Raw genomic sequence first — 19053 nt, 5'->3', positions numbered from 1 at the left:
GTTTGGTGGTCACGTCTTGGGGTGATAGAGTAATTTTGACAACTGTTCAAGACTTAAAGATGATGCCCAGAGAAAAACCAGGAGGAGATGTTCAATTTCAGCATCAGAAAAAGAGCATTCCCAGTTCAGGAACAGCTAGGTCACCGCTGAGAAATGGATAGGTTTTAAATGTGCCTGAAGATGGTGCTGTTTAGATGGCAGAAGGAAAGGGTCCGACAGCTGCAGTAAAGAGATATACCGTGAAATAAATATATAAATAATAAATATTTCACCTAAATTTCTGTAACTCTCCAGCAGGTCGTTTCAGCAATCATTTCAAAATCTGAGCAGGAGAGATTAATTCAGAAAAGGCTTAACAACCAACTTAGTTCTTGAACAATTTCACTGTGATAAAACAGTTTCTGGTAAGTGAAATTTCAATCCCTGATATCTATCAGCAGATACCACTCTCTCACTCCAGCACAGCCAAGGTCCTTCTGCTCTCTTTCCAACACACCACCCTGAGTACAGCTTTTAAAAACTTGTGTCTGTGCATTAACCATTCCGAGGAAAGGAGAAATGGAAGGGAAATACTCATGGCTGACTTTTAAGCAGCAGATGGTGAAGGAATTTAAAGGGGAATTTCCCATCATGTAGAAGCTTTAATGGTATTAAACTTGATTTTAATGTGACTGCAAAGTGATCTGCTATAGTTTATGACAGTCAATTCTACTGTCTTTGCCAGACTAGAAACCAGATTTTTTTCTGAAGGTTTTTATAAGGTAATTTTTTAAAGGACACCAGGATCTGGACTAGCAGATTCAAAAAGAGACTCAGTTACACATGTAAGACACTTCCCTGCAATTAGCAATAAATAATAGAAGGGGAAAGCAAGTTTTCTGGCTAAATACAGCTCTTGCAAAATTTATGCTTTCCCTTCAATTGCACAACATTTTTTAACACCATATACCAATCTGGGAATCTCAAGCCTAGTAATTAGCTCCGAGTTTTTGGAACACTTTATAAGGCCTGGATTAATCCCAACTGCATTATCTGGTGTCAGTTACTCTGAGCTGGAGACACAGCATAGGAGTTACCCGCCAGTGAATTGTGCAATAATGACCAGACGCCACATGCTATTCCTGTGTGGATATTTTACCTATAACTGATGTTAGATCCAATTAAGGGAGAGTCCATGTTTCCTCCTGGTGCAAGGCAGAGCATGCTGCATTTTTGCATGAAACAATGTCTCCCATTTGTCAGGCTTTAAGTCAATCCCCTGCTGAGCCATTGTACTGAAATACATGATGCTTTTAAAAAATTTAAATTTACTTCTTTCCAACAAAAATATGGTTCCAGAACTATCTAATGACCAGCCATAGGACCTTAACAGCCTGCAAGATCAAAGTCTGGAGTGGAAGCACAGCCTTGGCATGGATGAAGGCATAGGAAGCCTTTCCTGCAGCCCAGTGCTCTCTCCTGTGCTCCCTCACTGTAGCCCTTTGTCTCTGCCCTCCCACCATAGTGTCTGGTCTGTGCTGCCTTGCATGAAGAGGTCCCCAGAGCTGGGTCAGCCCTCTGCATTTCTCTTGCAGTGAAATCTCCATTTCAGAGGTGTCAAGAGCACCCCAATGTCTTCTGCTAATTTCATGATCTTTTTTACTTGTGCCCCAGAAGCAAATTGAAGACAGCCTAAGTGTCACTGGAGGGACAGCTAATGCAACTGAATTGCTCTATGATTGTTGTCTTTTTCTTGCTCCATAGCAGGAGATTTAGCTCTCCTCCATGGGGTCTTCTGACCATAGGCTTGCATCCAGCCCTCCAAATCAAATCCAGGGGGAATTGTTGCCTATGGTTTGGCAAATCACTTTGCTTTTTCAGTGTGTCCTCTGGGGGGAAAAAACCAAAACAACACAAGAAACCCACAAACATTGACATTAACAATGCCATTTGTCTCACGGTCTTTGCAGGTGGGAATCAGTGATGTGTTTGGTATCACTCAAGCCATGTAGCATTAAATGGTCCTGCTCCAGCACCATAAGAGCATCCCAGAAGTCCTAGGTCATAATTGAAGTCCTATGTAAATATTTAGGATTACTTTGGGACTATCAAAACACACTAAGAAGCCACCTTTAAACAGCCTAATGATGTTCTGGACACAGAACTGTCAGCATGAACTGTCCTTTCAGTCAGTGGAGGTTATTAGACACTATCAGGACACAGTGCCTCTGCTAAGAGTGTCCTGTGGGTGAGACAGACTGTGTGCTACATTCATGAGTTTCTGTGCACATGAGGGTGTCTAGGTCAGCTGTAAATGACTAAATTATAGATTATTTCCACTATGAATAACCCAGGTTCTCTTTTTCTGTTTTACGTTACAATAAAAGTGGAAATGACGCTGGTGGACCCAGAACATCTGTGTTTCTCATTCTCCAAAAGCTTCACATATTGTGGTTGGGAAGGAGAAAATAGCTTTTCCAAAAAAGTCACAAGAAAGCTTCCTAGGAACAAGATTATATTTCCGAGACATTAAAATGGGGGAGAAAAAAAAATAAAAACAAAAACAAAAACCAAACCAACAAACCAAAAACAAAACAAAAAATCTAAGGAGGAGCACAAACTCACTCTTTCTAAAAAAAGAACCTTGACAAGGTTGTCTTTATAGAGCAGCTTTTTCTGTATTGTGTGGGGTTCTGTTTCAGTCCCAAGGCTAAGTACCCAGCAAGACCAAGTCTCATATCAGAAAGATGGGGACCTAAATTAAGACGGGGACCTAAATTAAGACAACAGTAAAAGAGGAAAACATATGAGGCTCATTTTTCAGGCAGCGGAGGAACAAGGCAAGCTAAATATTTATTAGTCCAAGGTCAGAGGCTGTCTTAGGTAGGGTCAGAATTGAACAGAGGATTGCCCTATGCTGTTCTGATTTTACAAATGACTTGTCTCTATGTTTGTAGAGACACGTGGATTTGGTAATTTACTGTGCAGGGTATTTTTTCAGCTAGATGTGAAATTTAAGACAGGCTTTATGGGCAATTCTGTAAGGTTTTTCTTGTTTCTTTGGGATTCTTGTTGTTAGGGCTCTTTCTACCTTTTTAAACTCTTTTTTCTTCTTTTTCTATTTTTTTTAAATGCAGACAAAAAGTCTATGTGGTTCCTGAAAAAAAAATCAACACTTGGAATTACTTTTGAGCTCAGTTTTTAACTGCTAAATGCTTTTCAAAGCAGGTCTGCTTCCTATTTTTTTCCATTTCCAAATATAAAATGTGTCACTATTTTGTCTTGTGTATTAAGATCTTAGATCAATATCTGAATAATTAAATGCAGCAGGAAAATGAACAGTTTAATTAGTCTTGAGGTTTTCAGAGTATTAGCTATTAAAACTAAGTAGGAAAATTGGCTTGCTCTGAAGCCTTTTATTTATAAATTGCTACTTGGCAGAAGTACAGATCTAAGTTTAGTGTACATTTGGATTGTGCAATACAGAACTGATAGAAGGAAATCTTAATCCACCTGGACCTCAGCTGTGCCTTTTGTCTGAGATGGGTTACCTGCACTGTGCTCTCACAGCACCTGGAGCATCCCAAGGGGCTCTGCAGCACCAGAACTGTTTTGGAGCTGTTTTACACCACAGATCTCACCTGTGCTTCACTTTGAATAAACTTTTAGTGAGAAATGAGGAAAACTCAGTGTCGGGCTGTGTTGGGAGCACTTTGCAGAGGTCTGTGCTTGGTCAGGGGAGGGATGTAGCCTCGAGGTGCACTGTGAAAAAGGTCCATTTGGTCTTCAGTTACACCAAACCCTGCCCTGGTGTTTAAGCAATCAAAAAGTATCTACACATGATGTCCCCAGTCAAGGATTAGCAAAAAAGTTCCCTGTATCATCTTATTTTCACTTATGTTTTGTTTACATTAATTGCAGCTTCAAGTAGATACAGGCACACATTTTGAAAGATTAGAAGAGGAAACTAAAGCAATGGGGAGGGAAGTATTTTATATGCTTTTAAAATTAGTGCAGAATAACCAGACACTTTTCTTATTGACTTAATTTACACAAGGAAAAGATGCAAAATGCTGATTCCTGCTAGCAAAAATTCTTTCCCATGCATTGCCTCACAAGTGTAGTGTTTCATACGAAGGAAGGCTGGCTAAATGTGCACATGGGAGAGACATCAGATAAGACTGCAGAATAGAAATAAGTCCAAAACACAGAACATGTGGCCTATGGTCAAAGTCACTACCTTGAAATAGGTCAGATGCAGAAGATTTTAGCTCAAGGAAAGGCGCAGTTTTATAATTTATTTCCTCAGATTTCATTCAGATCCGAACTACTCTTGTTAAATAGAAGCCATATAAACTTACATACCAGTCAAAAATTTCCCCAGATTCAGACTATGTAAAAGACAGCCTTCAGATTTTTATGATTCTTTTCTTAATCATGCTGATTGTAGTAGAATTTAAAATAATCTGCATCAGCATATCCTGATTAATATCTGATTAGGTACAGATACAATAATTGGAATTTGTTAGTGTTTGCAAAATTGGTAGTAGCAAACTAATCTGGAATATAATTCTGAATTTAAATTTAAACTAAAGGATCTATAAGTCCTTGTTAAGTGTCAGAAAGGTTCTCAAAGCTCTCTAAATACTGAGTGTTACTTAGAATCAGCAAGATGCAAGTACTGCTAAAATCCTCATTAATCCTTCACACCCATCATTAGATTTGGTCCTTTTGGAAAAAAGTAGTTCAGATTCCTCAGACTGATATCTCTCAAGGATAACCTGCACTTTAATTTATACCTCATAAGGCTAAGGTATCTCTTTGTGTCAGATCTCAGTGGATTTGGGGTTTTTTTTGTTTGGTTGGTTTTTTTGTTTGTTTGATTTGTTTGTTTGATTAGTTTGGCATTGGTAGGCATATGAAAAGGAAAGGCCTGTGTGTAAAAACACTGGAAATTTCACCATAAGATAGAAGGGAACAATCCAGCATCAGGCAAAAAGATGTTTGCTCTTTTTGACTCTGAGTCATAGTCTCTTTAATTCTCTGTTGATCTCAGAGATGGGTGCCCACAAGACTTCCTGGATTAACACCAAAAAAAGTCCAAGCAAATATATCATTGTCACACAAATTTTTTTTTCTGAATTGAACACATAGCCAAATGTAGTTAGTTTGGAATAGTATAGTTGTTGCACTTAACAAAACAATTTAAATTATGGTGGAAATGAAGATTTCCAGATGAATCATTGTTTTTTATCCCTGTGGACTAAAAGAACAACGAATCTAAGCAAATATAATCTATTGTGTTTCTTATCCTCAACTGAACTTTACATTGACTTCACTGTATCATGTAATAATTTGGTCAAAATTACACAGAACTTGCCTTTTATGAAAGGCAATGGCTGCCATGCAGCTTTGTACTGACATAGTTTTGAGGCTATGTGCATACATTTTTAAGGATAAGCTAAAGATGGAGTGATGAGTCAGGTCCTTGGTCTGCTTCTCTGCTCTTCATACCAAACGGCACAAATGGAGGAAGGGGAAAGGGTTATTCTGGCCAAACAAGATAAAAACAACCAGAAAATAAAGAAATAAAGGTGGGTTTCTTTTCCACCTGCATCAAGTTAGGTGTTTGGTTTAATGTCAATGCCCTGTACAGTGATTTGGGCAGGACTTGCAGGAGCCATCATCTCTGCCAAGTAGGCATGCACAGAAAGGAGAAATAGATGAACCTCTACAGGCGTCCCTCTTGCCTCTCTGCACAGTAAAAGTCAAGATAATCTATCAGGCTTGACACCTGACTTCTGCCTGGTGGGGACCACGAGGCTCTGTCATGATGTCCTTGCTGCTGTGGAGGGCCACCTTGTCTAACACACACATCCTCCATCCCAGCCAGCCCTGTGGAGATTTGGTGGGGAGACCTGGAGGTGCTCAGGCAAAGGGTACTGATAAGATCTTGCTAAGTCTGGCTATCACGACTGTCAAACGTTCAGTTGTGAAAGCAAAATCTGTGCTTAGTGTCTTAGCAATTGCAAGCAGCTGGTGTCCTTTTTTCCTCTCGCTAAATGTAAGAGGACAGCTCCTCGGGCCTGACCAAGCCTGAGTGACCTGTCAGGGCTGCCAAGAGGACTGGATCTGCCTCACCCTAAGCAAGGAGCAAGGCAGGGTCAGGCGAGCTCTGCCAAAGGTGGAGACAGAGCACATCATGTTTCAGCAGCTCTGAGAAACACAGCAGAGTGCTTTCAGAGTGCTTTACCTGCTGACAGCTCTGCAGAAGACGGATGCAAAAAGACCCCAAGCTCCTGCTGCAGAGGGTTGCCAAAAGCCCCAAGTGCTGGCGTTGTTCCAGCTGCTTCCCTTCTGCTCTTTTCCCTGCTGACCTATGCAGGCAGTGAGGAGGTAGATGGGATGAGGGAAAGGCTTCTCAGCTCATTTGGCTCCCCCTTTGGCAAGGCAGGTTCCCCATTTGGCAAGGTATTCCACGCACTTTCTGCATGGGGTCACTCAGACCTGTGAAGAAGCAGCATTTCAGATCACCTGGTACAAGCTTCTGAAAAGTTCTTCTTGTGCACCTCCAAAGCACAGTCACTGTGAACCTGAAAAGTGAATATTTGAAAAAGTGGTTCTGGGATACAAGGGGTGTAAATGTCAACCCTTCAACCCCAACTTGTCAAATGTTGTTCTCCTTTACTGCGTGGAAGCCTCACTTAAGCACAAGCTTGTTTGCTAATTTATTAAGTACATATGTTTTATGGAGTCTATGATCTGCAGAAAACATTCCAGATTGTGGACCCAAGGGCAAAATCCTTCTTTCCAATCTGTACAGATGATCTTTGTGCTGATATTTTGCTCTTCCTAGGGGATTTCCATGTATTGAGGGAAAGAGAAATATCAGAGCTCAAATCCACCAGGTGTATCTCAGAGGAAAAACCTGCCTTGTTGTCCTCCTCATTGCTTCCCTCGGCAAAAGGGGAAATGCAAAATGGAAATGCAGTAGAAAGTATAATGATTGATAGTGCTAATATTTAACAAAATGAATATTCTTTACTAAATCTGGCGGTTTTGTGCAATGAAATTATAGTTCCATTAGCATTAACAGGACTTCATAGCTCAACAGAGGACTGGAGATACTTTTCAAACACTTATCTTAGGCATTTTCAATGAGAAAGCAATATTTGAAAAGGTTTCCTTTCCACTCTTTAGATGTGTGTGATCTTGGATCACCCCTCTAGTTTCTCTTCCTTTTTTTTCACCAAGTGTAGTCATTTCCAATAAGGTTCATGAAGGGTTTCTGCTTTTGAAGGTCCCAAATGGCTTAAATCACCCCTAGCACAAATGCACTCTCTATTGTGGAAACTGAAACCTGCCACACCATAAGGTGATCTGTATATTAGAACCAGATATCCCTTCACATCTGTATTTCCAAGCAGCAAAGAGGTATGTTTTGAGTTAACCTACTTTTAGAGTAGCTCATCAGATAGAGATATAGCTATAAATACTGCTAGAGGGCTGGTGTTTGCCAGGCTTTTGCAGGGATGCTGGCAGGGGAGATGAGGAACTGTAGGCAAGGAGTACTCCCCTTGTAAAGTACTTATCACTTACACAAACTGCCACAACTGTACACCCTGATGGAGGGGCACCTCTTCTTCCCACTAAGGGAACTGGGCTCCCTTGCCAGATGCACCACAGGGGTTTGGGGGCTTCAGGCTGGACCCCTGCTGGCTCCATCCTCTAGTCCTAAGCACAAATGGTGTGACATGGCTTGATTCTTCCCTGCCAAAACAGGGAGGTCTGTCATCCACCAGGAGCAGTCTATGGACTTTATCCTCCTCCAAATGCCCTGACATGGACTGAAAGGGCCAAAAACCTCCAGGGAGTAAGTTTACAGTGAAGACCGTGAACAAACATAAGCCCAAGCCTGTGCCACGATCCTTTTTAACTTGCCCATGCACACTCAGACAAGAAAGCCAAGCCATACGGAGCATCTGAGCAGGGCAAAACCAAGTCATCTGTGCCCTAGAGTGGAGAGGCCACACCATCACAGACTGCTGGCTAAAGAGAGCAGTTCAACCTCCAGCTGAACTGTTCCCCACACAAAATTCAGTTGGCTGCATCTTCTCTGCAGAGCTGCCCTCACACCTCTGCACCACGGTGGGCTGTCATGGAGCACCAAGAAATCTTCCCCAAGACAGACAGCTGGAAGGGGCCACACAAAGCAACTCACCTGACTTTTCCTGCGTGATGTCTGCCCCCTAAACATGTAGAAAATGTTGGCTAGATATGCTCTATATTTAAGAGGAGCACAGGATGAAAAGGTTAAACACAGAAGTCTGAACTTAGTTTGATTAGTCCCCTCCAGCAGATGGGGAGGGGAGAATTTTTCTTGAAAGAAGGACATAAGAGGAGCATTGGCACGACTTGCCACTTAGTGTGGCAGACAGCTAAGCTGCACCTTCAGCTCTCCTCACTCCAGCACTTCTCTAGTGCTGTCTTCATTTAAATAGAACTTTAGCTTCCTCTGGGCAAGACATGCATTTACAAAGCCTAATATGGAAATTTTCCTGCAGCAAGGCCACTTATTGCTCCAATTTCAGTTAACTGCAGCGTAGATTTTATTATTCATAGCCAGAGGCTTGTGTAAATTTCTGGGTTGACTTCTCATGTCCTGGCAAGGGTAGAATGTGAGCTGAGGTGCTCAGGTTTCATAATGAATTGCTGTGGGAACTGGCTCGGCCATCCCACACAACTCAAGGAGCTTGGGAAGTCAAAGGGGAATCTTATGAGAAGGAGCAGATATGGTTGAGTTTCCTGCTGAGCCCCACTGAGATCCTGGGGAAGATAGCACTTCCCAGAGCTGCTCCAGGAGAGAAAGCAAACAGAGCTTTACCACCGAGTTCACTCAGTGCTTGACCCAGCCTTCCTACTGCTTCAGGGTTTTCTAGGACTAACCAGAATTGATAACAAAATAATTCAGAACAAGAAAGTGAATGCATTTGGGGTTTCCATGGATTTACATTAGGATTTGACTCCATTACAATATTAATTTTGACTTGGTTCAAGCCTTTATAAAAGCATTTCAACACTATTTTCATGCTGTATGAAAATGTAATTTTTGTATACCATAATAAGCATATTCATATGTATGTAACTGTATATATCTCCAGATATGTATCTCCACACATGCTGGAGCATTGCAAAACCATTTATAATCTGTTGCAGAACCATTTGAAAACTACATTCATCCCCAGATTTTAATGACTCACATAAACTCTAACTACTTATGGATTTCTATAGAGATTATTTCTGGACTTACTCAAAAACTTATGGCTTAACATTTGCATATATATCACTGGTGAAAGAGTTTTTGTTTGGAGGTGGAATATGTATGCTTTATTCAAATATGATTTAGAGAAGCATAATTTTCACATGACAAGGGAAAACACTTCCCTTGATCTAATGACAGTTTTAAGGGTTGAATAGTTGTCCTCCTTTATGATGAATGACTCAAAAGTCAGTGGAAAAGAGATGCTTTCTGTTTTCTATCTATGCAGATCACGCTTGATTCTTATTAATATAAATCATAACTATATGTGATTTTTTAAATATCATATGCTTTAATGTAATTTTCACAAGTGTTCTTGAACATTAGACTATTCTCATAGTATATATATCGTTTGAAATATTTTACTATCAAAGTACAAGCTAGTATGATTTTTACTCCAATGTTAACATTATTTGGGGGCTAACTTTGATCCGTGAATCCATTTTCCTTTTACACAACTGTAAAAGTACAAAGGATGTTTTGTACTGTAAGTTCTTAATACTTTCTTTGATTGAAATTGGCTCTGTCCTGGAATTAATCTAAAACTCCTGAGTCAATCAGATTTAAGAAGGTATGAGTTTTTACGAAATTCACTAAGCTCCAACAGTTTTTGAAGTTTGATCTGAGAATCCAATCTATCAACACATGTGGACGTTCACTACAGTCCTTGACAAAGTTTAGTAGTCTGCTAAAATAATTCAAGACTGCATAAAGAAAGGGGAACAGCATTTTAATTTTTACTTCAGAATCCTCAGCTTCAAGTTTTGTAAGAAAATCTTCACATTCAAACAGTGGATACATGCGAACAAACTAAAGAGTACCTTGTTATTAAAAAATAATTTTTTTAATGTTGCAATTCACAAAAATCAAGTGTTAAATATTATTTCAAAACTGAGAGTCACATTCTCTTGTGACAGTGCAAGATTTTTGTTTTAGATCCTTAGCTCTTTTGATTTAGATAAAATAATGAGTTGTGTGCAGTGCTTAATTTCAGGACACCTTAATTTTCTGGGGGAAAATAGTTCCAACAATCTTACTTGATAATAGGTTAATGTTCTGAAAAGCTTTGAAAAGTCAGGGCTTTTTCTTTTTTCCAGTGTCTCTGTATTTTCAGCGTGATTGTTAACAGAACAAAATATCCATGGTTAGGTCTGGTAAGGATCTCTTTCCATAATGCTCTTTTGTCTGTATAACAATAATAAAAGCTTTATTGGCACCTATTTCACATGACCTCCATAATTCTCCTGTGGCTGACCCTAACCAGTGCCAATAAAACCATGCATTTTCTCACTGTACATTAAAAAAAAAAAAAAAAGTTAAAATTGTATCAGGAAATCAATGTCAAAGACCTTTCTAGAAAAGTCACTTTAAAACTGGATTCTATTATAATTGTTATCTCATTTTCTGCAGGGACTTCATTTTTTTTTATTTTAAGATCTCATATTATTGGCTGATGGTTTATTTTCTCCCTCTCTCCCCATCTCCAGTCAAAAATTAAATATTTCTGAAAGGGCCCTGGTATTTTAACACAAAAATTCCCCAAAATCATTCTCAAACTGGTTTTTTAGTTAATATATGCAGGTACCCAAGGACATTCTCCAGTTCGATAATTTATCGTGGGTTGAAATAGCCCTCACTTAGCAAGAAGCCGGCTCTTAAGCAATGCTATTCATGCTGCGAGTTGTATGGCATCTCTAACGAGCAATAAACAGACATCACGGGCAGCCAGGACATGCCACAGGCTTGAAGTTTCCATCCAAAGCACTTAGTGACTGTCTGTGAATAATGAACACATTCATGGGATGCAGCATGGCTTGTGCAGCGCCCTTGAGAGGGGAAAAGTTCTCCTCCAGTCTCGCTGATGGTGAAGAATTCAGCTGGACTGAGTTTATAAAGATAATACACTGGGAAAAAAAATAATTTGCTCTGTTTCCCCATCTTCGGGGACCCGTTAAAATTTACTGCAGGTTAGAGAAGGAGTCCACAAAGTGTTGCTGCACTCAAGTGCTATTTAACTCACATTTGAGGGGCTTTAGGGTTTTCTACCTGCAAGAAAATGTTTCTCACTGCCGTGTCCTTGTCCTTTTCGTGTTCCCTGCCGTGGAGGCCACCCAAAAAAAGGTTTTCCCCATGAGATGTGCATGGGACCTCCACCCAGCCATTGGGGCTGGCAGGGACATCCCTCTGAAAAGTCCCCTCTGTTTGTCTCTGCGAGCCTCAGCGGGACATAACCCACCTCTCCAGGGTCCTGCTGCACACCTGCGGCTTTTTGGGTGAGGCAGAGCCTGTGCAGAGACCTGGTAAACCCTAGAGGGACTAGAGACGTCCTAGAGGAAGAGTTTGGGTGGCTCCCTGGAAGGCGAGCGGGCCCCCGCCTCTCCTAAAAAGAAGCAGGAGAGGAGAGGAATGTGATACAGAAGTTCAGGAGGCGCACAATCATCTTGGTGTTTATTTTATGGGGCTTGTTTGTTTATTTGTTTGTTATTTTGTTGTTTTCTTGTTTTATTATTGCTCCTAAGTAGCTATCCCAACCATCCCACCCCTTCTGCTCCCCTGAAGGAGTTTTGGACACCAAAGAGCAACACTGCTTTCTAGGAACTCCTTTTGCTTTTTGGTGGCTCGGAACTAGTTACTGAAGATGCTAATACAGCCTTTATTTGTTTTATTTTTATACCTAAACACCTGAACAGAACATGGCTGAAACACTATTTTTAAGTACACACACATACATACATACATATATATATATATATATGTATGTGTGTATATGTGTATATATGTGTATATATATGTATATATATGTATACAGGGGTTTATGTGTATAGTTATAACTTACAAATATGTATTATACAAATATGTATATTATATATATATATATAAACCTGAAGCAGATATCGGCCAAGAATTCCCTTACCCCCAGCGATGCCGTCTGATCTCTTCTCAGGAAGGTGTCAAGAGCTGAGCGATCTGTTCAGCAAGGCTTTTTTTGCCACGGAGAAGGGAGCACGATGCCCCTGCCCAAAGCCACCTCTGCCTGCAGCGCTGGAGGTCAACAGTGTCCCGCAAAGATCCGGGCTCCAAAAACCGCGGCCCTTGAAAGCAAAGAGGAGCAGAGGTTAGGGGTGCGAGCGATAAAGCCTGCCTTTCATTTCGCTTCTATTTTACGACACATCGAGGCAGCGAAGGGAGAGCGAGGGGAGCCATCAAACACGGGCAGGGTAATTGCATTCCCATTGCGGATCCGCTCCGCTCCGTGCGGGAGGCGGCCGGGCAGCGGCGGCACTGGCCGGCCCGCCAGCACCGTGACTCGCTGGAGGCTCTTGTCACACTCACACAAGCGGTTTCGGCCCCAAATATAGCCAGCCCTCCGTCTGCTGATTCCCCACCGAGCCCGGCCACAAATCCCCGCTTCTGTCCGCCTTCTGAGCTCAGGAGCCGTCGGAGATGGTGACGGGGGGACACCCCACGGGCACCCCATGCCATGCGGGCATCCCAGGCCAGTGGTGGGCACGAACCACTGCTGGAAGCCAGGACTGGTCAGCCCAAGAGACCCCACTGGCAGCGGGGTCGGGGCGGCAGCCCGCGGCCGGCTCGCATGGAGCGGAGCTGAGCTGGACCTGGAAGTCTCCGACGCCTCGGAGAAAAACACGTACCTGGGAAAAAGGCAGAGCCAAGGAAGGGGAAAAATAAGAGGCCCCAACACCTCTAGTCTAAACCTGGTCTCAAAGCCAACTCTGTAGAAAACACGTGATTCTTTCTCCCTCCTGACCCACGGAAGGCATCAGGACCTGCACAGGTAAAGTCCCGCCGTTCTCCCGCCTGCAAAAAAAAAAGATTTGCTGTGCCGCAAAGAGATGGCCGAGGAAGAGAAGGCAGTGCGGAAGGAGAGGTTTCGCTTCGCCGTGGCCACGCTGAACCGCCGCGGGGACGGCCCGGGAGAGCGGCACGGCAACTGCCCGGAGCGGGGACAGCCCGGGGTGGTGGCAAAGCCCTCGGTGCAAGGAGACCCTCCGCCCCCGCTTCTCCGGGTAGGTGACTCCGACAGCGGCCAAATATGCCTTTCTAATGTTAAATTAAGAAAATGCCGTAATTGCGTGCTTTTTCTGCTTTCTAGCCCGATGATGGCTGCAGGAGACACACGCCCTTTTTAGTCTCATAATTATATTAAGCAGTAAGGCTAGGGACCCTGAAATGTTAGTAATGTCACTATAGCAATGCAAAAAGTGCGTAAACATAACTACGAACTTAAAAAAATCCCCAATAAACATGGACATGCATGTGCAAGTGTTGCATTTGCAGGTATAGAATTACACTCATCCTGTTTTTTTTTTGTTTCAGGGAGACATCTGAGTATACGTGATTTTCACAAGCACAGTTCAGCATTATTGCACACCAAACAGTTGTTATACAATATACTAGAGAAATATGGAGGGGAGTGGGGAAAGCAAGAGCAAATTTAATCTTGGTGATTTTATTAAACTATTTATAAGTGGACAGCAGAAAATATTACATAAGTTGCATGATCACACTGTAGGGACACTTTATAAAATATGGGTATGGGACACAAGCATATCTTTTATAGATATGCAGAGTGCATATGTTATGTACAGAAGCAATCACAGGCCATATTTTTCTCTTTATTCCAGAAAGCACACATATATTTTCTGAGTCTGGCAGTCAAATAGAGTTCACGATTTATGAATGCATAGGAACTATCGACAAACCCCGTATTTCCTATGCAGGAACAAGCAAAATGTGCAAAGCATAAAAGTCATAATATTTATTAACGTCACTTCTGTGCAACAAGTGACAAATGCTCTGTCGCCCGGCTTACAATTCACTAGACTGCCCTCGGTCTCTGCCCAAGTAAGAGAGAATTCCCACTTTTCCAGAGTCTATTTCAGAGCTCGGAGTGTTTGCATCTTTCTGGAGCCGTTGAAAGGGGAATTATTCCCTTATCTTAGTTAGGGGGGGGGGGTGGTGTTGTTTTTGGGGTTTTTTTAAGTGCTCTTTCGGAAATAGGCCCCGACATGAAAGGTCCCCAGTGTCCCTCCGGGGAAGGAGCGAGACCGCTCCTGGCGGGGAGGCTGGCTCGGCTCCCGGCTGCGCCCCTGCCCCTCCGGACACTCCCGCTGGGCACCACCGGTGCCCCCGTTCCGCGGCGGGAGGGGGAGGCGGGGCCTGGGCAAGGGGAACCTGTCCAGGAGTACAGCAAAGGAGAGCAGGGAGGGATCCTCCGGCAGAGGAGGAGAGGCTCGACCAGCGCATGGCAGGGGCATCTCTATACTCACCAAATCGCCACGGGTCTCCGACGTGCGCTCTGCACCGAGTTGCCCCTCCACCAATCTGGCTCGCCTGGTCCCAAGGGAGAAGGCAGAGGGCGACCCTTCTGCTCAGGCGCCCCGCAGCCGGGGGCGCTTTGGTGGGGTTGCCGGGGTCCATGTACCAAGGCTGGCTCCAGAGGCTGGGAAAAAGGGGGTGGGGGAGGACGACTTTAGAGCTTCCCATGAAATGGTATGACAGTAAGATAATGATAAAAAAGTCGGGCTGAGGAGAGGTAACGCCAGGAACCACGGGCCGGGTCCTGGAGGGGGCAACGCATCCCCTCTGCCTCCCCGCCAGGGAGTCCCGGTCGGGTCTTATCCCAAGAGCGGGGCTGGGTGTCTTTCTAAATAAACTACACAGACACCCTACGGACATCCATAAAATATCTCTGTATAGGTATATACACGCATACAAGGTAAACAAAACGGATCTCGGGAGACCCCTTAGAGGAGAGTCCCCTGCCTACCACGCACGGTCCTCTCCATCGGCAGGACACCCACTGCCTGCTCACGGGAGCAGCCGCCCCTCCGCCGCTCTCCCAAAACCGACTCCAACGCCTCAACCAGGGGGCTCCGGGCTGAGGAGAACCTCACCGCTCCGCCGACAGCCCGCGGGGCAGGAGCCGGCTCTCCGGGCGGCGGAGGGCGCATCTCCTCCGTGCATCGCAGCCGCCGCCGCCGCCACATGAAAGCGCTCGGCGGGGGGTGGGCGGGGGGTTATTATTATTAATGATATTAATGATATTAATATAAGCGCGATGTCCGCGGCGCCGATTGGCTGCCGGGGCTGCCCGCTGAGCCCGCTGCAGCCAATGGAAGGCCCGGGATGTGGAGCGGCCAAGCCCCCCCGGCTGCGGCCCGTGTGCCGGGGCCACCGCCGCCTCCCCCCCGCGCCGGGATTTGCTCCCTAATTGACCTAAATAAGGAGCTCGTGAACGGCGGCCCCGGGGCGGCGCGCACTCACGGGGACACACAGACACACACACACGGACACACAGACACACACAGACACACGCACACGCCCGGCAGCGCCCGGCGCCCGCCGCTTTCCCCGCGCAGATCCCTTTCGGCGCGGCGCTCCGCCCACCGCAGGATCCCCCGCTCCTGCCCGCCGTTTAACTCGCATGACATTTTTATTTCGTTATTAGCGTTTTCGCGCAGAATCTGGCGCCTCCGATGGGTTGTCGGGCTGCCTTTTTTTTTTTTTCCTTCCCCGTTCCCTTCCCCTCCTCCCCCTCCCCCCTCCCCTCCTAGCTTGCAGGAAATGATGGCAAACCGCGATCTGAAATGATTACTCCGGAAAAAAACGCTTTTATACCAGGAGAACATCCACGGGGCTAGGCAGAGGCGAGAGGCGGCCGCGGGGCAGCGGGGAGCCGAGCAGCCAGCCGCCGGCGGAGCCGGGACCCCCTCCCGCACTTCTCTCCGACCATGCCGGACGAAGCCACTGAAAACGCCGGCTCCACCTCCGCCCGCGTCTCGTCCTTCTTCATCGAGGACCTGCTGGGCACCGAGGGTACGGCGGGCGGCGGGGCGCGGCGGGCGGCGGCGGCGGGCGGCGGGCGCGGGGGGCCGCGCTGCGGGCCGCCCTCCCCGCTGCGCATCGGCGCCCCGGGCTGCCCGCTCCGCGACGCCGCCGTGGGCTGGTACCGCCGGGCGCACGCCGCCTTCCTGGGCTGCGCCAGCCCCGACAGTAAGTCGCCTTTCCCCACCCTTCACCGCCGGGCCCGGCCGGGGATGGGGCTGGGGATGGGGGGGTTCCTGCTCCCCTAGGGGTGGGGGGTCCGGGGCCCGGAGCAGGCCGGGGGGGATGCACCGAGTGCCCCCGCAGCCCCCGCCCTGCCTGCCCGCTTTCGGCGGCTCGGGGCAAATCTCCGGAAATGCTCCCTATGTGTCAGGCACCTGGAGCCTCCGCCCCGCCGCCCAAAGTGTAAACAGCGATTCTTGGCTTGCTTGGGGATTTTTTTCCTTTCCCCTTCCCTTTCCCTTCCCCCATCTCTCTTTTTCTTTCTCTATTTTCTCTCTTTTCATTTTTAAATTTTTTTAAAGAGACAGATTTGTCCTTTTTTTTTTTTCTTTTTCTTTCTTTTTTTTTTTTTTTTACTCCCCATCAAGCGGGAAAGCCGGGAGCACCGTCCCCCAGCAGCGCAGTGGAGACTTTGGGAAGCCGGGGGAGCAGCTGGGCTCGGTCCTGGCCGCCCCTTCCTGCAGAGCCAGCCCCGCTGCCCTCCGCCCGCAGCGCGGCCTCTCGCTGCAGGCATCCCGATGGAGAGGGTGTTGGAGCAGAAGCCGGGGTTCGGGGCAGAAATTAACATATGACAGAGTGAATGGGCTGCCATTAGTGGTTATTTTCTGTCTCCTGATAGAAAAAACATTGCGCCTCGGCGCATCTCTGTGACCTTGTACGAGCCTGCAGAAATTTCATGATTGCTCAATCAGGAAAAGAGGAGTGATTTGTAATCCAAATAGTTTCTTTTTTACATTAGTGGACTTATTAATATTTTTAATTTCTCTCAGAAGTACATATAGAGACAGCGAAGTACTCCAGAAACAACTGCACTTTTTAAACTTTTTTCTTTTTTCTTTTTCTTCTTTTTTATTTCTTTTTTAATTCTGCTTTCCCTCTATTCTATAAAGAGTAGGAAATATTTTTCCCCTCTAAAAATTGTAATTGGAATGCACAGTGTTGGAGACTCCATGGAGGTATGTCCCAATGCTAGAATAGTTGTCCCCATCCATTAGCTTTTTGAAGTCCAGAATAATGTGAATTCTTTTTTGCCCCTCTCTATATACACACGGACGCACTATTATGCTTACCCCTCTGACACAATATATATTTACTCACAAATGTACTTTTAAGTGTGTATACGTGCATGCGTGTGTAAATATAGAGGTGTGTATATAAATAAGAGGTCACGCATATTCCTATGTGTACATACATATATAAAAATTACATACGTGCTTCTGTGCATATCCATGTGTATGTTTGCACACACGGACGCGTTGTATGATTTGAAAACAGCCCATGTGCGTGTTATGTGCATACACAGGAGTGCGTTTATGTGTGTGCACACATATGCAGATCTACGAGCATGTCAGTAGATCAGTATATTTATATATGTATATACATAAAATACAGGGCTGTGTTTCCATTCAAGCACGCGTGCATGTGTGTGTATACACAGAAATACTTGGGAGTTTATCGGAGGAGGCAGAGCAGCGGCAGGAGCCTTTACCCGGGCCCCTCGCTGCCTGGCCTTGCTCTGGTTTCCCCTGCTGGTGAGCGGGGCGGGCGGGCTGTGCGAGGGCCCTGCTCCCTCATCCCTCTGCCTGTCTTTACAGCCAGCGACCGGGACTCTCCGGAGCTGCCCGAGGAGCCGGCGGAGCGGGCGGGCGGCGGAGGGCGGGAGGCGGGCAGAGCCACGGCGGGCGGGCGGCCGGGCCCGGGCGGCCGCGAGGAGGAGGAGGAGCGCGGCGAGGAGCCGGGAGAGCCGGAGCAGCGCAACGCCGGCCGCAAGAAGAAGACGCGCACGGTGTTCAGCCGCAGCCAGGTGTTCCAGCTGGAGTCCACCTTCGACGTGAAACGCTACCTGAGCAGCTCCGAGCGGGCTGGGCTGGCCGCCTCGCTGCACCTCACCGAGACGCAGGTGAAGATCTGGTTCCAGAACCGCCGCAACAAGTGGAAGCGGCAGCTGGCCGCAGACCTGGAAGCGGCCAACCTGTCCCACGCCGCCCAAAGGATAGTGCGGGTCCCCATTTTGTACCACGAGAACTCGCCGGCGAGCGCCTTGGGCTTCACCCTGCCGCACATGTCACCCCCCTTGGTGAGCTTCTCCAGCGGCGTCAGCTACCCCCTGGGCACCTTCCCCGCCGCCTCCCTCCCTTTCCTACGGTCGCAGATGACAGGACTCGTCTGAGCGCCCACCTCTGCCGGACAGCGGCCCCCTCGCCCCCTCCCACGGCTTCCAGCTCCACCCCCCTTCCTCCACGGACGTTTTATTTTCAACTTACACTTTTCTTGATTTTCTGTTTTTTTGATTTTTTTTTTTTTTTAACGTGCAATAAACTTACTCTTGGGGTTAACTCGGAGCGTCGTGCGGCAGCCCGGAGGGAGCCGAAGGGACTTGCAAGACCCCAGCCATGCACAGGGATCAGGTCGGCGGGGCTCTCACCGCCGCGCGTCCAAAGAAAATCCAGCCCCGCGGCAGCGGCAAACCCCTCACGGCAGGCCCGGCCCGGGGCTGACGCAGACCGGCGTTTTCCGGGGGGAACAGACTCCCCTGAGCCTTCCTGCCGCGCCCCGCGGAGCTGCCGAGCGTGACACGAATGTACGGAACAGCTCGGCCGAGCCCCGGCCCCGCCGCGGCCGAGAGACTTCCCCGGCCCCTCGGGGGCCCGGCCAGCGCTCCTGCCGGGGAAACCCTGCAGCCT

The 19053-nt window shown here is 46.5% G+C and overlaps 1 protein-coding gene across 1 annotated transcript; it reads left to right on the top strand.

Annotated features, from left to right (window-relative positions):
• Positions 1 to 15893: 15893 nt before the first annotated feature.
• On the top strand, positions 15894 to 19053 carry LOC141729040 (homeobox protein HMX1-like). Its single transcript, XM_074540442.1, has 2 exons — positions 15894 to 16315; positions 17965 to 19053. The coding sequence occupies exons 1-2, from the start codon at positions 16054 to 16056 to the stop codon at positions 18537 to 18539; spliced, it is 837 nt and encodes a 278-aa protein (XP_074396543.1). The 5' UTR covers positions 15894 to 16053; the 3' UTR covers positions 18540 to 19053.

The sequence above is a fragment of the Zonotrichia albicollis genome, chromosome 5 (assembly GCF_047830755.1).
Source record: "Zonotrichia albicollis isolate bZonAlb1 chromosome 5, bZonAlb1.hap1, whole genome shotgun sequence".
Taxonomy (NCBI): Eukaryota; Metazoa; Chordata; class Aves; order Passeriformes; family Passerellidae; genus Zonotrichia; species Zonotrichia albicollis.
The sequence above is the reverse complement of the archived record's forward strand: the minus strand, read 5'-3'. Positions and strand labels throughout refer to the sequence as shown.

Excerpts from the sequence above, each read along its gene's own strand:
- LOC141729040 (XM_074540442.1), top strand. The coding sequence starts at position 16,054 with ATGCCGGACGAAGCCACTGAAAACGCCGGCTCCACCTCCGCCCGCGTC. Across the intron at positions 16,316-17,964 it reads GGGCTGCGCCAGCCCCGACA|CCAGCGACCGGGACTCTCCG; the intron begins GTAAGTCGCCTT and ends CTGTCTTTACAG.